This window comes from Cyprinodon tularosa, unplaced genomic scaffold (assembly GCF_016077235.1).
Source record: "Cyprinodon tularosa strain WSP-4 unplaced genomic scaffold, ASM1607723v1 ctg259, whole genome shotgun sequence".
In the NCBI taxonomy this organism is placed as follows: Eukaryota; Metazoa; Chordata; class Actinopteri; order Cyprinodontiformes; family Cyprinodontidae; genus Cyprinodon; species Cyprinodon tularosa.
Genome location: NW_024038958.1, coordinates 558,000 through 583,430, shown reverse-complemented (window position 1 = coordinate 583,430; position 25,431 = coordinate 558,000). Strand labels below are relative to the sequence as shown.

Below are 25,431 nucleotides of genomic sequence, written 5' to 3'. Positions count from 1 at the left end.
GCTTGGATGCAGCTGCTCGACCATGGAAACCCATTCCATGAAGCTCTCTGCGCACTGTTCTTGAGCTAATCTGAAGGCCACATGAAGTTTGGAGGTCTGTAGTGATTGACTCTGCAGAAAGTTGGCGACCTCTTCGCACTATGCGCGTCAGCATCCGCTGACCCCGCTCCGTCAGTTTACGTGGCCTACCACTTCGTGGCTGAGTTGCTGTCGTTCCCAAACACTTCCATTTTCTTATAATACAGCTGACAGTTGACTGTGGAATATTTAGGAGCGAGGAAATTTCACGACTGGATTTGTTGCACAGGTGGCATCCTATCACAGTTCCACGCTGGAATTCACTGAGCTCCTGAGAGCGACCCATTCTTTCACAAATGTTTGTAAAAACAGTCTGCATGCCTAGGTGCTTGAATTTATACACCTGTGGCCATGGAAGTGATTGGAACACCTGATTCCAATAATTTGGATGGGTGAGCAAATACTTTTGGCAATATAGTGTATATAGGGTATTTGGTGCTGGTCCTTAAGGTCTCTGAACAGGGTGTGGAACATTGGTTGGGCTGAAAATGGCCTGTTATTATATAAAATGGCTGAACATGTTATTCACATCTAATTTTTGGTAGGGACAAGTAGGTAGGTCCAAAATTTTGGTAGGGACATGTCCCTTTGGTCCCTATGCAAACCTACGCCCCTGCTTACATCTACCTCTATTCATGTTCTTGGGCCAGTGAACCAATGGGCTGGTCTGTATGTAAATTTCGGGGCGTAACAAAAGTACAGGCCAGAACCAAATAAGGCAACATCCCCGAGTTGACATCAATTCGGGGCTTTGTTATGATTCGCCTGTTTTATGGTGGAAGTTTAGAATGGTGAGATTTGCAGAAAAAGGAGGTCTTAATGGGGTTTGAACTTCTCTGTATATCCATTTCACCCACTGAACTATTGTTAATCATCTATGACAATGTAAACTCGATTTTGCATTCTATGACCCCTTGAAACCTTAGTTTACCAAATGCCTTTTTCCGCGATAATTTACAAATAAATTCTTTACAAAAATGTGATTTCCTATATAGGAAAAGCACAATAGAAGCTTTGAACAACATCTCAGTATGTCAGCCTGGGATGGTAGATTTTTGGCACAATTTGGTACAAATCACATTAACTTTCCCACCAAATGACTCAGTTCTGTTTTTGTCTGGAGAACTGGAGAACACCATTGTGATAAGCTTGTGAAAGGATGCACAAAACATTTGGACATAGTCATAGAGCTTGAAAGCAACTTGACCACTCCTCTGAGAAAGTGTGAACTATCTTTGACCCAGAGAGTGGTTCCTCACTGGATCATAAGCTTTGAAATGCCATCTCAGCTCATGTGCTAATGTTTCCTGGAAGGTAACAGGAGGGAAGAGGGGTTTAGGATTAACATTTTTACTTTGCCTGTTCTTCTAGCTTTTTGAAGAAAACTACTTTAAGAATTTAAACAGCTGAGATGTTTGCATAATGATCAGTATCAGATTTTTTCAGAATTTCTCTATTGTTGTTCAAAGATTTACGTGTATTTTTATTTCCTGATGAGAAAAGCGGGTTACACAACTGATTTAATTAAGTAACTTCTGCTGGCCTTGGCTTCTGAATAATGCAATTTCTGTAGACTGGGAGATATATCAGATCTTCTGTGCATTTTACCCTTAAATATTGATAGAGTGCTATATGTGATGCATCCTTTTAAAACCTGACTGAAACTTGAAGTGTTTTTTCCCTCATTCTCTCTGTAGAAAAGCTTGCTGAAGCCCAGAGACGCTTCGCAACACTGCAAAATGAACTGCAATCATCATTGGACGCCCAGCGAGAGAACAGCGCTCCGCCCAGCCTGCGCAAACGCAAGACAATGTTCCACCTGTCGCAGGAGGAGCGCTGCAAGCACCACAACATCAAGGACCTGAAGCTTGCCTTCAGCGAGTTCTACCTCAGCTTAATCCTTCTCCAGAACTACCAGGTTCTCCTTAAGCACATACACAGACCTATTTTATGATAGCAGTTGTTCCCCCACGTGTCCTACAGCAGTATGTCTGGTTGTTTTTTTTTTTTTTGTTTTTTTTTTTTTATAATAACATGTTGGTCTGTTTTTTTTTTATCCTCAGAACCTGAATTTTACAGGTTTTCGTAAGATCCTGAAAAAACATGACAAAATCCTGGACACGAGTCGTGGAGCTGACTGGCGTGTGGCTCACGTGGAGGTGGCTCCTTTTTACACCTGCAAGAAGATCACCCAGCTCATCACCGAGACAGAGGTGACTGCTCACCCTTTTAATAAACATCAGACCATTCAGCGTGATAAAACCTTTATGCACTGATGACACTCTTCTGTCACTAGACGCTGGTCACCACAGAACTGGAGGAAGGAGATCGTCAGAGGGCCATGAAGAGGTTGAGAGTTCCTCCTCTGGGAGCAGCTCAGGTCAGACAGCTTACTTCATGTTTACTTTGCTTCTCAGCTCTTGCTGTTTTATGTAAGATAACCTACATGGAGAAATATTTCTACGTAGCCTTACTAACGAAATGTAAAAATGTTTTTATGAGTAGAAGCAAAGGCTGGAGATTAGAAAAGACAAAGAAGAAACCATCCCCTACAGCCTCATATACCTTTTTAATAAAGGCTTTGTTCTGTTCAACACAGAATATATGATTTGGATTTGATGTAATACTTAATGACCTTTTAACCTCATTGCTATTGTCTCATTGATTAGTTATATACACATTAAAAAGTATGTATTGTATTCATGTTGTGTTACAACTAGGGAAAAAGGCAGCCTTAGAACGTTTTTCATTCTATATCCAGAATCCAGAATATATCTTAACAGAACCTGAGCAATTTTTGTTTGTTTTGGAATCAACCTAATTTTCCTGTGTACTGCCTGGCTCAGCCTGCTATGGCCTGGACGACCTTTCGAGTGGGTCTCTTCTGTGGCTTCTTCATCATTCTGGGTGCCGCCTTTGTTCTCACTGGTGAGTGATATTTTGAATCATGTTTTTTTCCACAAATTCTCAAACATTCCATAGTTCGGTATTTCTATTTTTATCGGCCTCCTCGGGATCCATTACAGAATTGTAAATGAACTGAAATAAAATGTTGGATTTTCTGACTTATTTTAAGGCTTTTTTCCCCCTCATTTTCACAAAAGGGGACCATTACTGTAAGTTTAACCTTTATTTACAAGCAACACTTTAAGTTTTAATCTCCACCCTGGTCCTCTCAGGTGCTGTTTTCATCCGCTATGAGAACATTTGGCCTCTGGTGCGGATCTATCGCGGTGGCTTCCTGTTGATCCAGTTCCTCTTCCTGCTGGGAATCAACACCTACGGATGGAGACAGAATGGAGTCAACCATGTCCTCATCTTTGAGATTGATCCACGAAACAACCTGTCACACCAACATCTGTTTGAGGTCTGAGAAGCATAGAAGTACCTCGGTTAATAGAAGAAAGCGATGAATCTTCGGAAATTTAATTTAAATTAATTTATTAGTGATAGCAATATTTTACAATGTTCTCAAGAAATTATTCATGCTTAGCCAGAAAGACATCCTGTATATGTGTTTAGAAAGCAGGTCAATACAACAGTATTATACAATCCATACTCCTTATTTGCATTAGTTAGATCATCCTGTTAATAGTATTGAAATGTTATAGGAGCTTTCCTTTAATGCCACTCCTTCTGTCTCTCCTGCAGATTGCTGGGTTCCTGGGCGTGCTATGGTGCCTCAGCATACTCTCATGTCTATACTCAGAATACACCTACCTCCCCATGCAGATCAACCCTCTCATTCTTTATGGCTTCATGTTGCTCTTCCTCATCAACCCGTTGAAAACTTGCTACTACAAGTCCCGCTTCTGGCTCCTCAAACTGCTGGTTGGTCATCTTCTAAACACCTCTTTTTTGTAGTACTAGTGTTTTTTTTTTTTTTGGGGGGGGGGGGGGGGGGGGGGGGTGCAGTGGATTTCATCTAGAAACTGTTAAAAGTCAAAGCAAAAAAAAAAGTTCATAACTGTGGCAGGATTTCACTTGCATAGCAGACTTTATCACATGGAAACCAATTACAATAAACTGATTAATAAGTGACTGATTGTGTAGAATAACGCTGCATATGTTTTGTCGAACAAAATACATTGCTCTGTCCTGCACTGAATTCATGCTTCTGCAAATACATAACAAAACAACTGGCTTTAATTCACTGCTTTAGGTTGAGCACATTCTATTCAGTGAGCTGTTATCACTCGCTGGTTGCACTTATGTCAGACTTTTGACACTGAGACAAACATCTAGCTTCCCAGTCCATTTGATATTATGAAATGATTTAACATTTCTGCATAAAGCTCTGTGGAGGAAGGCCAAGGTCAGAAACGGCGGAATTCACACGATATCAAAGTCTAAGCTGTGCTTCTTTAGAAACTGCCATGCCATTGGGATCAATATAGAGCCGCAGAGGCTCAGTAGTAGTGCCATGGCATCCAGGGAAGTAACCTGAAACTGTATTATGCAAGTAGGAAGCTGTACATCATCTTTGTACAGAAACACATGTGAGTTCTCTTGGCTCACTCATCTCATCATTTAAAGGCTCTAGCTAGCAGGGCACTTTTTTTTTCCAGAATTTGCCCATTGTATTTTTTTTAAACCACTAGATTGTTTTCAAGGCCAGCAATTCTCCCTCTCCTCATCCGCCGCACACCTCTGGATTTTTACAGCACCTAAAAGTGCAAAACGTTTTTTGCTTTTACATTTTGAGATGAAATGTATGGTTGAATACTGAGACAAGTAGATGTTTTAGCTTAGTGTGCTGCTCCTTGAATAAAAGGTCTGTTTCCTTGATTGCATTTCTAAAATGTAATCTGTTGCTTTTGGTGGACTTACTTTTTTATCACTCAGACTCTGCCATTACATGATGTTTTATTATAATTATTATTTATATTATTCCCATGATGTTTATATTTCTATATTTTAAGGTTCTCCTTTTTTGTCTAGTATCTTGAGAAATTTCTTTTATTTTGTTTTTATGTCAGCCAAGGAAGCTGTGTGTTTATGGTTTGCATTAAAAATCCTCCACAGGTAGGGCTTCATTTAATGCAAATATCACAAATTTAGCTGAGAAGATTGCATGGTTTTGTTATCATCTTGCAGGTTTACCAAAATTGTTTAAAAATCGCTCATCTCGCACTCTGTCAGGTTCTGGACTTGAAGAATCATCTAATCTGTCTGGAGCTTGTGTCCATTTTTCCAGACTGGTTTATTTTACTGTAGTTGTTTTCTGGAATTGAAACATGTACTGACAGGGTGTGAGGGGTGTTTGTGTCTTTATCTTTTCAATGAATGCAGCAACAATCCAGATATCATCTCAAGCTGAATGTTTATTAAACCCAGCTCTTTGTCTCAGCTGTGCTACATCACTGCAGGACAGAGGGTGGTGTGTGTGTGTGTGTGTGTGTGAGTGTGATTGTGATTTTTGGGGCGGCTGGAGTGAGGCAGAGGCCAAAGGGTTGAGGAATAATAGAACGAAGCGTGTCTCAGGGGAGATGGAGGCTGTGACTGTGCAATCATTACAGACATAGATCTATCAACATGCTGATGCCCTGAGCTCTTCTGTCCCTCGTCCTCCTCCTTCTCCATATAGACCCCCTCCTTTTCCTTACAGGCCCCCTCCCCGTGTTCTTCTCTTTTCCTTCACTGTGCCCCACAGTTCCCAATACGCTCCCCCAGTGATGAGGCTGTAATCAGCAATGATTGATTTGGCACCATCACAACTGCATAAGGGATTTTCAGAGCAGATTTTTATGATTTCCATGCAGGGTAGCACTGAGTGATGTTGTATCTCTCTTCGTTTTAATAGGTCTTTCCCTTTACTGTTCAGTAAAATGTAACACTGTGCAAAATGGCTTACGTATTCTCCTACAGAAACCACTTCCAAAATGATACAATAGAAAAAAAGCGTACAGTAGTGTGTATTCATTGAACAAGCACTGCAGTATTAGCCTTGAGGCATCCACACAGAGTGGAAACAAGTCCTGCTGATCAATACAAACTTTGATTGGCATTTTAAGAAAAATTTGTGCGGCTGATAAATGTTTGTGTGAACAGCATAGCTTTTTTTTCCTGACATTTGGAGTACATTGAAGGTATATGAGGTTTTTCTCAGTGACTGTAAACGGGGGGGTGCAGAGCACAGTCACTAGCTGAATGTCAGATGAGGCCTTTGGGGTTAATGGAAGAAGTCGAAGATGGTTGTATCATTTTACAAACATGGTCAATAGCTGAAGCTCCTGCCAAAGTCATATCCCAAATAACATGCTCCTAGACGCAATGGCTGGCTGGTGAATGCATTACTCCTCTGATTCGTAACACAAATAAAACATGCACACCGACACAAAGCGTGACTCATCACAGCATCCTGTTCAGGGCTGATAAGCTAGTCTGGAGGATTTATTCTTTTATGTTTCTCAGATTATTCAGCACCTTCTCCCTGTCTTAATTTTCCTCCTAAAGTTTTTCACACTAATTATTCCTTTACTTTGTCCTCCTGTTGCAACAGCTTTGACTGAGTTAATGCTTTCATTCTTTCAAAAGGTCATATAACACATTTTCTGAAATGCACTTGATATTTTCCATTTTAGAGGTTCTTTGCATGTCCTCTTCTTACTTTCTGTCATTCCTCTCTGGTTTGCCTCCAGTTTCGTGTTTTCACTGCACCGTTTCATCGTGTGGAATTTGCAGACTTCTGGTTGGCAGATCAGCTCAACTCTCTGGTGTTTGTTCTCATGGATTTGGAGTATCTCATCTGCTTCTACATATTTGAGCTTCAGTGGAGCAACAGCAAGGGGTTACTACCCAAAGGTGAGGAGTTGATCTAGACTGACCTAAATCTAAAAAGCCGGAAATCTGGCTAGGACTTTTTTTTTGGAGTCTGCATGTTGTCCGTCTATATGCATGGGTTTCCTTTTTAAACGCTTACTTCCTTTTTTGGTTGAAAAACTCACATGGTGACTCCTTAGGCTATATAAACTAGTATATGTAAGTTATTATTTTGAAACCTGTCAGTGATAATCCTCTCAACATTTGCACTTGGTTAAGTTTAACTTTTGCTGGGTTTTTGTTGTTTATTTTTAGTTAAATATTTTTATTCACATTTTGTTTTGAAATAAAATTTATCACAGCTCTGGTAATATGTATATATGTGAAAAATATTAACTTTTGGTTAATTGATATTTAATGGGCTCATATAATAAAAAAAAGGATAGCTTTTTTAAATTAAAAGCATAATATGTGAATAAATTCAGAGTGGGTGCCTGTTGGTGTGCATTTCACTCTGAGATACTCATCTTTGAAACAATATCATTCACAGTTTTTGAAAAGTATTCACACCCCATCAACTTAGGTAAAGTAAACCTCATATATTCACTGTTCAATGCAATATAAAAAACTTGAAAGATAAAAAATTGCCAGCTTATGCAAAAAGAGCAAATTTTAGAGAAGCAGCCAGGAAGGCCATGGTAACTTTGGAGGAGCTGCTTTTTGTCCGCTCCAGAATTATCCACTACTTTATTAATTACATATAATTACACCTTTACACAACAGGTAGGACATTTAAAGGCATATTAATACTCTACTAAGGCAATACCTTTATGCGATGGGTCTAAGGTGTTCAGGCGTTTCTGACAGAAAATATGACAGAATTGATGCTAATTGCTGCCCTTTTCACCAATGTGCTCCCCCTGGTTTCATTCTGCCAGTTAACACAGAGGTAATGGATTGTAAATGTTTTGCTGCGAAGAGGTCAATGTCAGACCATCGTAATGAAGAGTGTTCCTGTGCTGAGAGGAACGTGACTAGGACATAATCTGTAAGGAGAAAGAAACTGTAATGTTGTTGAATTTTATCTTAGATACCAACGAGCACATTTGCCACAGCTACTCGTACGGCCTGCGTGCCATCATCCAGTGTCTGCCTGCCTGGCTTCGTTTCATCCAATGCCTGAGGCGTTACCGCGACACCAAGAGGGCCTTCCCACATCTGGTCAACGCCGGCAAATACTCCACCACCTTCTTTGTGGTCACCTTCGCAGCCCTCTACGCCACACACAACGGTAAGATACACTATACATTAATACAGTAAGATGTTTATGACTCATCTCTTCTTGTACTCGATTTATTTGTGCTGAGCAGAGATGATAATACATCATTCCTCAAATGTAGTGCCATAGATCCTGGCTTTGAATCATTGCAAGCACTGTGAAGAGAGATGTGAGACTGTCTCAAGCTTTAAACCAGTTGTGTTCTGTTGCTGTTTTAAAAGGGCATGTCAGTAACACAACGATGTGAGTCTTTTGTGTGTGTGTTTTCGGAAAGCAGAGGTGACCTTGAGTGCAATTGCTGGAAGCTGGCGTGGGTTTCCTTCTCCGGTCCCAGAGCTTTATAATGCAACAGGAGAGGTTTTTCAAACCGAGTTGTTGATAAACAAGATTCTGCTTTCACAGTGTGGTTTCACTCTCAGGGCAGGGGGTTAGAGCGAGAGAAATAAATGATGGACAGCAGGAAAGAATGGGAAATGCTGCATTGGAAATCTATGGGAAATGGCATAAAGAGTATGAAAAAACGATAGATTAATAGTCCAGTCACTCCTAGATTCAGAATTATCCTGATGTTTTTTAAAAGATTAGAAAAAAAAACATCACTATTAGATCCTTCTTCACCAAAGACTTGGAGATTTGACCACGTTGTTCAAAGCATTTATTTCATCCAACATGTATTTAGCCTTTGGCATTTCCTCTGCAAACAGATTTATTTTTTGCCAAAATGCCGGCTGTGAAGTCTAATCTTCAGGCTTTCAGAGTGCTAAATGTTATTCCTTGCTCTGACTTTATAACATTTCAGATTAAATTTGAATCGGTACATTTTCCTCAGATGTTGACCGCCAGTTATATTGAAAAAACTGAAGTAAAGGAGACTGAGACAGAGAAATATCTCCTTTTTTTCCCTTTCTTTTTCAAACCCACTGCTCAGTCGGAAATCGTCCATTAAACCATATCCTCCTTCCTCCTCTGGTCTGAAGCCTGTGCAACCCTCCATTAATGGCCTCTCTTCATGTGTTATTCTCTATGAAGCTCTCTTTCATCCTGCATGTAATGGAGACTGAGGCTGATGTTGGTTAAGTGAAAGAGGAGGTTGGAAAGACGCTCTCATATGGATAATGATGGTTAAGGAAATTGCCTGTTGTTCAGATATATTAAGGCTCATGTACAATTACAGCTCTTCACTTGGATTTTAAAGCTTGTTTAGAGGATCAGCATCAAAATATTCTGCATCCAAACTTAGATTTGATTCGAAGACACATCAAGCACATTTTTTTTTTGTAAACTGGCGCCAAGTCTGCGTGCGTTACTCTGTAGACCTGGCAGAACTGACGGCCGGTCAGTGTCATGTTCACACCAGCGGGTCCAGCTGTAGAAGGTGCCTCAGATGCCAGTCATTATCTGGCAAATATCCCGGTGTCTCGTGTCACCTTCGCTGCTATCCTGATCCCAGCCAGATGGTTTAAGTGTTTCCTTACTGTCAGACTGCCTCACTTACTCCTGTGAGTCATTTCCCACATTTAGATCCTGGGAAGCTGAAAGAGAAAATACGTTCTGATGCTAATAAATCTCATAGCTCTCTGCTGCAGTGTCACACGGATCTGAAGCTGCAGCATAAGAGAGGTGTGTTTATTCAGAATGAACCTCTATTGCGTCAGTATAGCAAAAGTCCACACATGCAATAAATAAATTAGCAGCTTTACTTCATACAGACGCTCATAAACTACTCATCACATGTATGTTTAGCATGTTACATGTGCAAACAGAGTACCATGGCGCCCAATATATCACCCACATGAGTCCTTGTTCCTTCTCAGTGGGCATGTGGTTTGATTTCCACAAACGCTTATCCTCCCTCCTCCTCACATGTGGACCTGTGCACCCTACAGCCAGTCAGAATCCAGTAGTCATCCAGACCATGTTGTATCTAATGATGACTTTACTTAGCAACTTCCAACTCTTGAAGAGAAGCACTTAGCCTGAAGTTGCTTTGCTTTTAGGAAGAAGAGTACCGCCTTTCAGGCGGGATTTCTTGAAAAATAGTCAATTGTAGGCAGGTTGCTATCTCTGTTGAGTAATGTTTTCAAAGTGACAAAAGTTAACATGAGTGCACAGAAACAGGTCCACATGCAAGGAGGAGGGGGGCTGGGCACGCGTGGAAAAAAACGCATGTGCACAGTGAAGGAAAAAGCACTCATGGGGGTGATATATTGGGGCCCCGTGGTACTCTATTTGCTCATGAAACATGCTAAACATGCGGGTGAGAAAGAGTTAATGAGCTTCAGTATGAAGCTGCTCGTAGGAGTATTTATCTCGTGTGTGGACTATTGGCTGAATCCTGACGCAATACAGGTGCTGGTCATAAAATTAGAATATCATGAAAAAGTAGATTGATTTCAGTAATTCCATTTAAAAAGTGAAACTTGTATATTATATTCATACATTACATACAAACTCATATATTTCAGATGTTTATTTTGTTTAATTTTGATGATTACAAATGACAACAAATGAAAATCTCAAATTCATCATATCAGAAAATTAGAATATTGTGAAAAGGTTCAAAATTGATGGCCCCTGGTGCCACACTCTAATCAGCTAATTAACTCAAACCACCTGCAAAAGCCTTTAAATGGTCTTTCAGTCTAGTTCTATAGGCTACACAATCATGGGGAAGACTGCTGACTTGACAGTTGTCCAAAAGACGACCATCGACACCTTGCACAAGGAGGGCAAGACACAAAAGGTCATCGCTAAAGAGGCTGGCTGTTCACAGAGCTCAGTGTCCAAGCACATTAATAGAGAGGCGAAGGGAAGGAAAAGATGTGGTCGAAAAAAGTGTACAAGCAAGAGAGATAACCGCACCCTGGAGAGGATTGTGAAACAAAACCCATTCAAAAATGTGGGGGAGATTCACAAAGAGTGGACTGCAGCTGGAGTGAGTGCTTCAAGAACCACCACACACAGACGTATGAAAGACATGGGTTTCTGCTGTCGCATTCCTTGTGTCAAGCCACTCTTGAACCACAGACAGCGTCAGAAGCGTCTTGCCTGGGCTAAAGAGAAACAGGACTGGACTGCTGGTGAGAGGTCCAAAGTCATGTTCTCTGATGAAAGTAAATTTTGCATTTCCTTTGGAAATCAAGGTCCCAGAGTCTGGAGGAAAAGAAGAGAGGCACTTCATCCACGTTGCTTGAAGTCCAGTGTAAAGTTTCCACAGTCAGTGATGGTTTGGGGTGCCATGTCATCTGCTGGTGTTGGTCCATTGTGTTTTCTGAGGTCCAGGGTCAACGCAGCCACATACCAGGAAGTTTTAGAGCACTTCATGCTTCCTGCAGCTGACCAACTTTTTGGAGATGCAGATTTCATTTTCCAACAGGACTTGGCACCTGCACACAGTGCCAAAGCTACCAGTACCTGGTTGAAGGACCATGGTATCCCTGTTCTTAATTGGCCAGCAAACTCTCCTGACCTTAACCCCATAGAAAATCTATGGGGTATTGTGAAGAAGAAGATGCAATACACCAGACCCAACAATTCAGAAGAGCTAAAAGCCACTATTAGAGCAACCTGGGCTATCATAACACCTGAGCAGTGCCACAGACTGATCGACTCCATGCCACGCCGCATTGCTGCAGTAATACAGGCCAAAGGAGGCCCAACTAAATACTGAGTGCTGTACATGCTCATACTTTTCATGTTCATACTTTTCAGTTGGCCAACATTTCTATAAATCCTTTGTTTTTATTGGTCTTCAGTAATATTCTAATTTTCTGATATGATGAATTTGAGATTTTCATTTGTTGTCATTTGTAATCATCAAAATTAAACAAAATAAACATCTGAAATATATGAGTTTGTATGTAATGTATGAATATAATATACAAGTTTCACTTTTTAAATGGAATTACTGAAATCAATCTACTTTTTCATGATATTCTAATTTTATGACCAGCACCTGTACATCTCACAAAACACTTTGTCTGTGTTGTCATTTTTGAATTGAATCATTTTAGCTGAAGTCCTGAAGCATGAGCATTATGGAGCGTGTTTCTTCACTGCTTTGAGTAACCTATTGGGTCTATACTTATCTCTTATTAAAATCTGCTATTGTGATTAATTCAGGTTACATTAAAGTGGATTTTGGATTCTATGGTTTCATTAGCCATTCCAAATGTTACTAAACACTGTTGGAGGTTCACACTGAAGTAGAAAAACTATTTGGGATTAATATAGGATTCAATTCATTCCATTCATAGTGAGCCAATTCAAAACATATGTCACCTCAAGGCACTTTACAGAGACAATTCAACCAGATCAGACAATTTGACAAGATACAGTCAGATTGGTTCAAAGTTTTCTATCTAAGGAATACCAGTTGATCACATCGACTCATTGACTCGAAGGCAATTCCTCACACCAAGCATGCTTGTAGCAACAGTGGAGAGAAAAAAACTCCCTTTTAACAGGAAGAAACCTTCAGCAGAACCAGGCTCAGTGTGAGCGGCCATCTGCCGAGGCTGACTGGGGTTCAAGGAGACAGAAGCAGACATAGAAAAACAGGCCAAGCTCCAACATCCACAAACAAAGACGTTAATGACAGCAGCACAGCTGATAATTCTCTCCAGGACGGTGTCAATGTCCAACATGAACAGACGAGATTAAGCTACTATGAGAATTATCAAAAAGAGCATAACATTAGAGATTGAACTAACAAATACTACAGAGTGGGAGAATAGATATAGAATCAAGCAGAAATGAAAAGGGGTCTCTATGTTGTCAAGCAGTCTAAGCCTATAGCAGCATAACTTTAGAGATAGCTCAGGATAACCTGAGTCACTCTAACTATAAGCTTTATCAAAAAGGAAAGTTTTAAGCCTAACCTTAAAAATAGACAGAGTGTCTGCCTCACAGACTAAAACCAGTAGTTGGTTCCACAGGAGAGGAGCCTGATAACTAAAAGATCTGCCTTCCATCCTACTTTTAGAAATTCTAGGAACCACTAGTAAACCTGCAGATTGAGAGCGAAGGGTTCTGTTGGGAACATAAGGAACAATCATATCTCTAATATAAAATGGAGCTTGGCCATTTAAGGCTTTATATGTGAGAAGGAGGATTTTAAATTTAATTCTGGATTTAACAGGAAGCCAATGATAAGAAGCTAGGACAGGAGAGATAGGATCTCTCTTTTTAATTTTCATCAGAAGTCTGGCCACAGGGGCGTGCAGGTGGCGGAGTGATTAGCACGCATGACCCCCGTAAGAAGGCCTTAGTCCTCAATGTGACCGACCTGGGTTCAAATCTGACCTGTGGTCCTTTGTCGCATGTCTCTCTCCCTCTCTCATACCCCCTTTCCTGTCAACCTACTGTCGAAAAAGACTTAGTCCAGCCTTGAAATAACAAATGTTTGAACTAGTTTCTCAGCTTCAACCCTGGAAAGGATATATCTAATTTGTTTAAATATTCTGCAGATAATAAAAGGAAATTCTAGAAACCTCTTTCATATGGGATTCAAATGTCAGTTCCTGATCAAAAATAGCACCAACATTTTTTTACTTTATTATCTGAGATCAATTGAATCCCATCCAAATGAAGTGGCTGACTAATCAGCTTCTTTTTCAAAGACTCTGGTCCAAAGACCAAAGATCAGATTCATGCCTGGATGATTTATGGTCATGGTCATCACAAGGCTAAATAATATCCACCTGGGGGGTGGATACTATTTAGCCTTGCTGAGAGGGGTGTTTTTAATTTGGTAAAATACACAGAAGTGCTACTTTAATATAGAACTAATAATCTGTGTCAATAAAGATTGACTGATACAGTTTTTTTTAAGGCTGATGCTGATTATTTTGATATCAGTCTAACTGATACCCAAAGTCAATATTGCTTTTTCTTCCTCCATTTACATGGAAAGAATCACACAATGATAATAAATGTTACACAAGCCTCAATTTAAAATAGATCAAACAAAACATTACCAAAGGATAGCATGGATGGAGCAGCAATGCATGAGCTTTACGGGATCTCAAGACATGGCTGCTAAATGCACTGATGAATCAGCGAGTTCATGTACAGTACTTATTAGCCAATACTGGTACAAGAAAATGAAAATGCTAATATCAGCTAAAACTATCAACCAGCTGATGATTTGAATCTCTAGTGTGAAATGATGGTTTAAAGAATAGGCCTAAATTATTATTGGAAAGAGCATAATGTTTATTTAAAATTCATAGAACTCCCTAAAAGTGACAAAAAAAATCTGCTTTTGCTGAAATTGAAGTGATTTTTAGTTACGAATGTCCGTACATGTTATTTAAAAGGTTTATTTACTTGAAAAAATAAAAACTTAGATGCTTGTTAAATTCAATGATGCTAGGAACTGTGCCTAACAGCCCCAATAAACAAATTCTTCAAATATGAATGAAGAAGTGGAGCCAGCACTCTGCACAATCCTGGTTTTGTTGTCAAGTTTAGGCTCCATGTGTTGCTACAATACATAGCTTTTTTTCCTGTGTTTTTTCCCTTCTTCCCCTGGAGCTGCAATTTGTCCTCCCATGCCTAAATGTGCAGTAGCCATCTTTTTTTAATCAAAATCATTATAATCTGTAAAAAACATAAAAACAAATCCTTCAGTTCCTACTGGTGGTCTTACTGGCATTTGGAGAAATTGAATTTGCTGCTCCTGATCAGAAACAACCAATCAAAGCCAGGAGGAATAACTAAGAGGTGTCAGTTATGCTCCTGTCTCCCATCACTGTTGCCCTGCTCCCTATGCTGTTCATGGGAGGTTCCACTGTGGGGGAGGAGCTGTGGAGCAGAGGGCAAGTGGGAGGGATTTGTAAGTGCTGCTTGTTCAAATTTTCAGGCGAAGTCCACAGTCTTCTCAGAGCAAAAGCTGTGTAAAAAGTAACCACAGTAAGTTCTTGGGGGGAAATAATTTATTCTGTGCATCTTTCATTACATAAACATAACAGGGTAACTCTATGCAGTCACATTGTTATGGATTGTATGCTTGGATCTTCAGAAAAAAGGCAGAGACAATGGCAAAAATAATTGATTTGTTTTTAATTGTGAGCATAATTTTTAAACAAATTCAGCCTGTACTTTCAAACACATTTACATATCGATTTTTTGCATTGTTATGTAAAGATTTGTATTTGATTCATATTGAAAGTAGCACTAGTCACAAAAATGTATTTCAAACTTGTAAACTTTAAATAGCAAAGCTATTTGAACCATTTATTTTGCGCCAAGTTGTTGTTCCATAGAACTGTGAATTCCTTCTCCCTACATTTCTTCTAGCAGTTTAAAAGTTTAGGATGATCTCCTCAGTTATACTGAAAATGATCATGATCACCTTGGACAGTTTATCAAGGGTTTGGTGTTTAAATATTTTTTCACCCCAAGTCTTTCATACGGGTAAGTTCTGCTTTTTTACAAGTTAATTTTGTAGATAAAATGGAATCAGTCAAGGCAGCTTTATCAGTAAAGCATATTTTGTTACAAGACAATTCAAATAAAACAAGGGAAATAACATTGAAAAGAACCTTGCAGTGCCATGATACAGGAAGGCATAAATACTAGAGGGTAAAACAAATATTTCAGTTAAAAATTCAATTAAGACAATCAGAGGCACCTTGAAGAAATGTTTTTATTATCTTGATTTGATATAACGTAGGGTTTAAGCAGTCATATAGTTTTCTGGGATTTGTTTTCCAGAGCACTGATCTTTGTACACTAACCCAGTTATAACAAACTGATGATATGTAGTCAGTCCTCTAGCTTGTAATAATTGGAGTGATGGTAGGAGGTCCTTCAGTTTCCACATAGTGACTTTCTGAGTTTCTTGGCAACCGAAATGATTTCTTCTTGTTAGCGGTTGAAGCATGTCTTAGCGTTCTTCTAACCAGCTGTTTGGAATGCAAAGCAACACGTGGGGCAGGGGCAGCACTGTGGTTCATCTATTACTAGTTTATTTGAAAATTGTGGAAACAGTATGATAAGAAGTGTTAACAGTTTTTAAACTTGACCTTTTTTTATTGAAATAACTTGATATCAGCAATATTAGAGTATAAACCAGCCAATAGGATAAGAGGTGAGAAAACATTTTTCACTTCTCCATTAGGGGCACTGATTATCAGAGGGTGTTTTAGACTCATGCTTTTCTGGGAAATCAACAACAAATGTCCTAAATCAAATGTATAAATGAATGAATAAAGAACTTTATAAAAATGCATCTATTACTCTCCATGTGAGAGGTTTACTGTGGCCTGAAATGTGTAAAGCCTGAAGAGAGAAATGGAGAGCTTAGCCTTGTTGGATCCTGCTCGGGTAGAGATAAGCCCAGTACTGACAGCTTTTATAACTTCATTTCATTGGCTGGCAGCTCATTTATTTTCAGGAGAAAAATTGCTACATTCACAGGTTTAGCGATAAAACTGAAAGGCGGTGTTTAGTTAGTCTACGGCTTTTTGAACTCTGTCAACCCCACGGCCAAAAGCAATCACTGCATGGGTGGGTTCAGATTCAGGCCAGAGGTCTATGAGAAGTGTCTCCTTTTTGCAGCCTAGCTGCATCAGGTATGTTAAGATGGAGTTCACAATGTGGTCAATAAAAGGTATGGTCAGATCAAACAGATTTTGGGAGAGAGAACAAACTAATTTCAAACATAAAATGTTTTTAATCCCAGGACAGCCCTCTATTCCTAATTGCTGGATTTGCCATAACAGGATTAGAACAGGTGTATTAACAGAGTCTGCATGCTGACTCTCAGTAGACAATTTACATAATAAGAATATCTACAAGCTGCATTGCGGCTCTTCTCATCTGACCATTTCACGTCTAAACTGCTGTCAAACTGAGCTATTACCTTATAGGAGAATTGGGTTCCCATGGGAACAGTTAAAAAATAATTTTAAGAGCAGGGACTGACTGTTCTTGTGTTGAACTTGTTTCGGTGAGCTGTACCATAAAATGGGCTTTGAAGGGCTCCATCTATTTCTCCTCAACTGCTCTGGACAGATCTATTCTGTGTTTCAGGCTGTGTAGCTTAGATTGAATGTTCGTGACAGGAGGCAGTGACCACTGTTTGCCCCTAAATGAGCATCCAATCAATTCTCGTCTCACCATTTTAACCTACTAATGGTTGAGGAGAAAAACCAGCCTGATCAAAAACAGCATCGGCCTCCACAAACACTGGGGGTTAAATACCTCTAAATGATGACACACTGAGGAAATCACAACAAGATATTTTCCACTGAGGAGTCTATTGTTGGGGACAAAGTTTAATCTACATCTGGGAGACGTTTGTGGCCGTAGGGACAACTTCCATCCGATTCCTCAGCAGCAGCTAGCAGAGCAGTGCGGCAGTAAGTCCCCGCTCTAATCCCTGGCGTCTTGTTGGCTGGTAGCAGGAAGAAACAGTGACGATGATAAATTGGAGTGAGCCTGGCCTCCGTCTGGTAGCTGTTGTCTGTGGCTGTGTGACTCAAAGAGAAAGGCCACAGGGTGCTGATTTTTCCATCAGCACCTACTGAGGAACAAGCTGATCACATCCACAGTGCTCCCACGTAGTGCTGCTAATCACAAACACCCACATTACACGCAGCAGCTATCTGCAAGCTGATTTAACAGTTTATGTATAAACAGAAAGGACTGCTATCATTTTTGCCATTTAATCCAAATATTCTGCTGTGAGGTCTAAAGCTGTAATTAATTAGAATTAATAGAAATGGAGCATAGAGTATTCTCAGTAACAGTTAAATAATACAGTAATAAAGCTTAATAATGACCAAAGTTACAAAACTGATGGGGATACATAGTATTAATTACTCTAAATGATTTCCCTAGACTCAGACACTATAGATAATAAAGTCTAGAGTCTGTTTACACTTTATTCTGCATCAGGTATTGTAGATGTGATAATCTGTAATTGCCTAATAAGGGTTCATTGATATCAAAGTTAATGAATTTATAAAAAAAAAAGGGGGGGGCCATTGGTGGTACTGTTGCCTTGCTGCAAGAAGGTCCTAGGTACAAACCTCCGAGTCTACTAACTAAACTCCTGAACATTTACATAAAAAAAACTAATATCTGTGATAGTTTAGTCATTGAAAGCATAATGTTATGATATATTTATTATCAGAACATTAGAAAACATGCAAAGCAAATCAGCTGAATGTTCATGCAACTGTTAATACACTTTCTAATTTGAACAAAAATGAAAAGCATGCTTCAGATCGCCTGTTAAAACCATCGTTGAGCTCATGGTAGGACAGCTCCCCCCTGTGGACATAAAGTTAAATTGGTTATTTGGAATTATCTCCGAAATAATTTCACATCTGTTGTCTTTGTGTGCTTTTTTTCAGAACAAGGACACACAGATGCAGATATGTTTTTGTACCTTTTGATCGTGTTCTCCACCATCAGCTCCCTCTACACGCTGATCTGGGATCTGCGCATGGACTGGGGTCTGTTCGATCGGGGAGCTGGAGAAAACACCTTCCTGAGAGAAGAAATTGTCTACCCACACAAGGTAGGGTCAAAGGTCAAATCTATGTAAAATAATGAAAACTCAATGACCCATAACTTCTGAGCTTAAATATCAGAGAACTGTAGAAATACACCCTAGGTTACTAATGGCATGCTCAGAAACAGCACTATGAATCTGACTCATTTTGGCATAAGCTTTCATTGGAAGGTTCAGACAGATGAGAATCAATCAGCACTGTTGTTAAAGAGCCAGCCCAGTAATGTTCCTCCTCTAGTTAAGCAAACATTTAACACCTGAATATCATGTTCACAAAGAACAGGAAAAGGTTTCTCACATTAACTGCAGCTGGACTCAACAATCAATCTCTACAGAAAAAAAGACAAAATAAAAATTGTAATTTATACCTTTACAATAAAAACAATTCTTATCTGATTCTTGGTCGGGCCTTCGAGGTTTTTTCTTTTTTTTATCATGACTTAATTCCCAAAAGCTTCACATGGATTAGATTTTCTCATGAAAGTAATTAGTCCTGAATGTACTAAAATGGATCACTGCTGTTTGTAGCTATGTCCATATTATTCAGTATATGACTCTGTTTATCTGTCCAGGCCTACTACTACTGTGCCATAGTAGAGGATGTGATCTTGCGTTTTGCCTGGACGATCCAGATCTCCCTTTCAACAATGACCAAGACTCACTCTATAGGGGACATCGTGGCCACCGTCCTGGCTCCTCTTGAAGTCTTCAGGTGAGTCGAAACAGCGTTTCCTTCTGTTCTTGTTTTACTCCTCATTGGTTCCCTGACAGACAGGATTCCTCAGCTAAAACTCATAAGCTATACAAGGTTCCATGGCCCCCACAGTCACCTACCTTCCTCTTTCCACCTTCCTATAAGGCGGTTTGTGTGGAACTTCTTCCGTCTGGAGAACGAACACCTGAATAACTGTGGTGAGTTTCGTGCTGTGAGAGATATCTCAGTGGCGCCGCTCAACGCTGATGACCAGACGTTGCTGGAGCAGATGATGGACCAGGAAGACGGTGTCAAGAACCGCTCAGGCAAAAAGGCCTGGAAGAGGTCCTACAGCCTGTCTCTCCGACGCCCCCTGCTGTCCTCCTCGCAGTAAGTAACCAAAGATTCCTTAGCTTTATGCAATCATTTTTGTTCTAGTTTAATAATAAAGGAGAGTAAATAAATAATCTGTACATGAATGTTGTGTTCATAGTAAAACAGAAAGTAAAAGAAAGCAGAAATACTTCTTTTGTGAGCACACCCACTTCTTCATTATGTAACTTAAGATCAGATTCAGATGAACTTGATAAGATTTCACTGCTGTTTTACTTCCACCACATCCAAAAAGCTTTGTTATGGAAGCCCGTTTCTGCCACATGAAAATAAAAAAAATGCCAAATAGAAAGTCATAATTATGAGATAAAAAGTCATAATTATGAGTTATAATAACGTCAATTTAAATTTTCAAAGTAATTAATTGTGAGATACAAAGTTTGAAAGTTGAATATCTCATAATTTATCTGGCATTTTTTACTTTCATGAGCAGAAACTGGCTTCCATATTCAGTGGATTGAGATGTAGGACGGGGAATTTTCTGAAAAAATATTGAGAAAATTAATGGGAAACTCTGAGGTGTGAAAAAAAGATTAAAATACTGAGATCTATTTGAACATGAAAAATATTCTATGTTAACATAGCAGTACAGCAACAGAGTTTCTTCCAGAAAAACTGATGCTTACTTGACATAAACAGTAACAACACAACAGTGAATTCTGAACAGAGAAGGGTGATTTTCACTGTTCATTTTTGTCCATAACTATAACTTCTTCTACATTGTTTAATACGTTTTTGAAGTATCTAATGACACATTTCTGTTACTTGACTGGTTTTTATGAAAGGTAGTTTGACTTCCACAAAACATGAGAAATAATATATGAAAAATAGCCTTGAAGCAACATTTTGAATTTTTTATTTTTTTTTTAATAGCAGAAAGGATTAATGGATTTATTGAATAAACATCCAATTTTCTTCTTCTCCCCAGATCCAAGAAGGACACAAAGGTGCTGATTGAGGATATGGATGACGAGGCCTTCAGCTGAGCACATAATTCACACATAGGCACCACACTATATTTATAAGGACCTTCTTTCCTCTCCCCCTCCATATTATAACATGTTAGCTCAAACATTACTGTATAACATTCAATAAGTGAGGAAAGTCATCAGCTTTACAGAACTTACCTCATCTTTTAAACTCCTTTAAAGTGTTGAAAGTTGGTCTTTATAAGTATAGCAAACCCATTACACAATCCAGAGACACAGAAACACAAAGACAAACCTGCTGAAGCACAAGCAACGTGTCATCTTGGTACTGTTGAGGAGAGAGCTACATTCACACAGATGGACTGGTGTCAAAAAAAAAACCTTCACTTAACTTACAGAAGCAGAACACACTGCCTGGGATGATTTAATGCTTTTATTATATAAAAATGACTTCTTTAGTATCTACTTTTCTTTTTTTTTACTATGATATGTTTCAGGCTTTTTTAGTTTCTCTTCAGGACAGGCTGCAGACGACTGTTCACATGCCTTTCTAACCACACTAGGATCAACAGGGAGAAGAAGAAGCCAGTAAAAGACTAAAACCCTATAGATCTACGGACTGAACAGCTTATCTAACAAATCAACTGGTTTCAACTTGTTGATTCATTTTATACTCCTTTTATTAAGTTCCTTTTTTCCTTTAGTTGTAGTACGTCAGCGAACGATCACAACCCTTGAAGCGCTTGCAGGAAAAGTGCGTTTACAACATAAAACAAGGAAAAATTTCGTTAAAAAAAGATGTTTTCTATTCAAACACTTCCGTTTGAAATTTCTTTACTGTATGTTTTCAAGTGTATTACTACTATAGATGTGTTGTTTATACTAATGAAACTAGTTTGAACCTCCTCACTTTGACTGTTGATGTATTTTATAATGTTAAACGTGCCACGTTTTTATGAAAAACACAGAGCCCTGCATTACTCCCCAACATTAATTAGTGGATTTTAAATCTATGATGTTGTCTAAAGGTGCTCTTTTACACTAACTACAGCTAAGGTGCATGCATTGCAATTAACACCGGTTACCAAAGTTTTCTTCCGATGAATGTGTCTCAAATAAGAAAAAACTAGATCATTAATTCTGCCTGAACAAGTCAATAGATAACATAGCCAGAGAGTTTTTTTCTTCATAACCCTAAACCGGCTCTATTTCCCAAACTCTGCTTTTTTAGGCTGTTTGAGGCTTATTAGACACACAAATGGAGATCTGGTTAAATAACGTGCCATGATATACAAAAGTTTTTTTTTATATAGGTGTGTCTCACTAAAGATTTGTTGCACACATAAGGACATTTTGAAGTGTTTATCCCTGTTTACCCTTATGATTGTGGCAAACAGCAACTGAAAAATAAATATTCAGTTTCTCCAGGAATTTGAATATTTTTTAAGACAACAAAAAGAAGAGTGGACCAGTTAAAGGATGTAATTTTGCATCAAATAATGTCTCAATGGTGGAGAACAACCCGTGGTGATGCCAGCCCAGGCTGATTTAATAGCGTCCTTTAGCTCTTCTCCTAACATCCGAATATGGACCAGTTGTTATTAACTCCAGCTGCTTTTAAAGTCTTATAAAAATCCCTCAAACTCATGAATAGGCTTTGGTTTCAAGACTAAGTTAATCCCTGTTACTTGTACACTCTTTTTATTTTCCTACCCTTTGTTTTCCTTCCACTCAACTTTCCATCTGTATGCCTGCTCAAGGCAATATCATTCTTCGTTAACAGAGGTCTTTTGTAGATTATATTGTGTAAACCACATTAACTAAACACATCTGGGATTAAACTAAACTGTTGGTTAGCTGTGAGCCATAATCATCAAAATAACAGAAACTAATACTTTAAATTGTCCCTCTGTGTGTCATAAATATGAATTAGTTTTACTTTTTGAAGTCAAGTACTGGCATAGATGAACATTTCTTCTTTGATATAATCAACTGAGATGCACCTGTAATAAAAATCAAGATTAGATATGATGCTGATCATCTACAAACAGAAACAAAGACAGCTTCATATTTGGATCCTTGCTGTCCAGATAGAGATTAAATCATTGTTTAAGTTTAGGAATAAAGTCTCTGTAACAGTTCTGCTAAAAAAAAAAACATTACTGGAAATATTCGATATGCAGGATCACAGCCCCAGCTAAATAACAAAAAGTCTTTATGCTGACATGAAAGGCCAATTTGTTTTTTATTTTGCGCTAGGATTCAGCTAAAAAACATAGAGAAATTTAGCTTTTATATTTCTAGTAAGGAAAAAAAAGCTATTCTGCCTTTCTTCATGTTCCTAATCTTCAGTGTAGCCTGTTTGACTGCAGGTGTTGTGGTCGCTTCAGATACACCTACTGATGTCTACTTATATCTCATATGCTGGCTTTGCTCACATATGTTTGAAATATCTGTAAGTTGGTTCCTGCTTCTAGAAAAGAGACCCTGGCTGTACAAGAAAAGATGGGGCTTGAACTCCTATCTGGGCTTAATGTGAAGTGGAAAGTTTAAAGGAGGGAAAACCTCTCTGTCCATATCGATACTGTGCACATACACTATAACAGACATTCACACGCACACTGACAGCCCACACTGCCTCTTTCTCGTCGGAGTGCAGTGCTGTACAAAGGTTGTGTCGTCTTGCCTGCATGCTGCTCTAGTTTTTACTTTGTACATAGCTCTTAATTTATTCGACATAGTGTATATTAGTAGTCTTTGCACACACCGACAATGATGAATTAGTTTTGGTAGCCATTTGTGCTCCTGGACAAGCAGTATTTTTTAGGTGACGAGGAGCTTTTTGTTCATTGTTCACAGTCCTGCAATCTTTGTTTTTTTTTTCATCTCTTCGTGTGTAAAGCTTTTGAAACGTGTTTTTATAAAAAGGAAGAAGCAATGTTTTACTGTATCTTGTTGGTGGTTTCTTTGAATTTCAAAGCCTCGTGTTGGGGGAATTCCTGAGGCTGTTAAGCTGTTAATACATTCGTGAAAGTGCATGAAAATAGTTGTGAAATCTGTTGTTGGTGACTGTCCTGCAGACAGAAGCACTTTGACACATTTCAGTGCATCCCCGGAACAGACTGTGGTCCAAGAAGAAGATAGTGAAGTGATCCCAGATCTCTGCCTGCGAGGAAATGTTTAGATGACCTGTGTCTGTTCATCTACGCTGAAAAACAGGGTTATTTTGTACAGTTGATGTTTGATGAAATGATGGGGAAAAACATCTCATGTTTCTCTGATTTTCTGTTGTCCACTGCTTGCTAAAACCTTCATGATGTAAAAGTGCTCAAATGTGTGCATTCCTCCTCCCTTATCTTGATGTTGTTCGTAGCATTTCTCTGAGCTATTTGAATGTGATAGTAACTGTAGTTTGGTAGGTGGATGTTCTGCTTTGAGAAGATACTTTAGAAAAATAAGAAACAGTAAATAAACTGTGGCTAAATGTGATTTTTACGAGAAATGAAAACGTTTCGTTGTCTGAACATTTCTCCCGAAGTCACTTTTACAGAGTAGTTTGTACATGTTGAGTGTTTAACAATTCTTTCATGGTATTTGTATTTCTGTATACACTTTGGTGATCCTGTCATATCTGGGTTTTATAAACCATGATTATTTTTAAAACTCACTCTGCCTCTTGAGCCTTCTTTCCCCTTCTGTTTTCAGTGTGACCCTTTTGTCTAATTCACAGGTTCTTATTTGGTCCTCAGTTTGTTGGTTTCCTTTTGCTTGTACGTTTCCTACTTTTTTTATTTTTTTTTTACCTATGTGTGTTAGCTCTTAGTCCAATTCAAAGCTAGTTCTTCAACATACTGCCCTTTAAGCAGAATGTTAGCCAGGGTTTACACATCCATGATGTGTTTTCTTTATTATTTATCTGAAGATGTTTTCAGTTTACCAGCAGGATCCACTTATGTATTCCTTTTAGGTGGAAAATACTATTCATTTTTTCTGGCCTGCATATTGATTTTGGTCACTAAGAAATATCCCACATAGATGCTACATTTCATCTTTATTCACAAGCTTCGTTTCACCCCTCACTGCAAATTAGATGGACAACGTATACAAACAGCTGCTTTATATAAAAGAGATTTCCAAATTAAACACAGGATGCCATGGTCTACTGCATCTTTAGTAATGGTTTCCCTCTTGCCTTCCAGCTACATACTGACTTCTTGCAGAAATCTAGATGTAGCAACACCCACTTGTCATGGACAAAGCTTTCCAGTTCATTTTTATTTTTACAGAGATTTGTGTGCAGAAACACTTTTTAAACCCAATTAAAGATTTTTTAAATAACGCTGAATCAGGTGACTCACATATCCTTTGAAACCAAACTCAAGTGGACACTGAGATGTGGTTAAGATCCTTGTCCTGTTAAAGCGTCCAATGACCTCCAGGCTTCAGGTTCCTTACAGTGTGATACTCTCTCCCAGGATGACCTCTTACTTAATTAGATCCATCTTCCCTTCAACCCCAAAGTCCACCACCATGCTTCTCTGAAAGCATAGTGATCTTTCCTACTTTATTCTAACATTTTCCACACATACAACCCATCAATTGGCCTAAAACATTCCCACCTAGCATTTAAAGTAAGGTACTGGTTTCCTCTCTAAACTTTGGAGTATTTCCTTTTGCTTTACATTAAACATGTTTATTAATCCAAAGGATTATTTGCAAGGGATTATTTAACATGTAACATGACTTTCACCAATCAGGTTTTTATCAT

General features: G+C 38.9%; 1 protein-coding gene across 1 annotated transcript in view; it reads left to right on the top strand.

Moving 5' to 3' along the window:
- The window catches only part of xpr1a (xenotropic and polytropic retrovirus receptor 1a), an 86,883-nt gene extending 62,553 nt beyond the window's left edge, over positions 1 to 24,330 (top strand). The window contains exons 4-15 of the mRNA XM_038288586.1: positions 1,776 to 1,996; positions 2,142 to 2,291; positions 2,375 to 2,458; positions 2,925 to 3,006; positions 3,258 to 3,445; positions 3,730 to 3,909; positions 6,720 to 6,882; positions 7,931 to 8,131; positions 18,487 to 18,653; positions 19,220 to 19,359; positions 19,507 to 19,731; positions 20,663 to 24,330. Coding sequence (XP_038144514.1) covers positions 1,776 to 1,996; positions 2,142 to 2,291; positions 2,375 to 2,458; positions 2,925 to 3,006; positions 3,258 to 3,445; positions 3,730 to 3,909; positions 6,720 to 6,882; positions 7,931 to 8,131; positions 18,487 to 18,653; positions 19,220 to 19,359; positions 19,507 to 19,731; positions 20,663 to 20,720 — 1,859 coding nt within the window. The 3' untranslated portion in view covers positions 20,721 to 24,330. The remainder of the gene's footprint in view (positions 1 to 1,775; positions 1,997 to 2,141; positions 2,292 to 2,374; positions 2,459 to 2,924; positions 3,007 to 3,257; positions 3,446 to 3,729; positions 3,910 to 6,719; positions 6,883 to 7,930; positions 8,132 to 18,486; positions 18,654 to 19,219; positions 19,360 to 19,506; positions 19,732 to 20,662) is intronic.
- Positions 24,331 to 25,431: the final 1,101 nt, after the last annotated feature.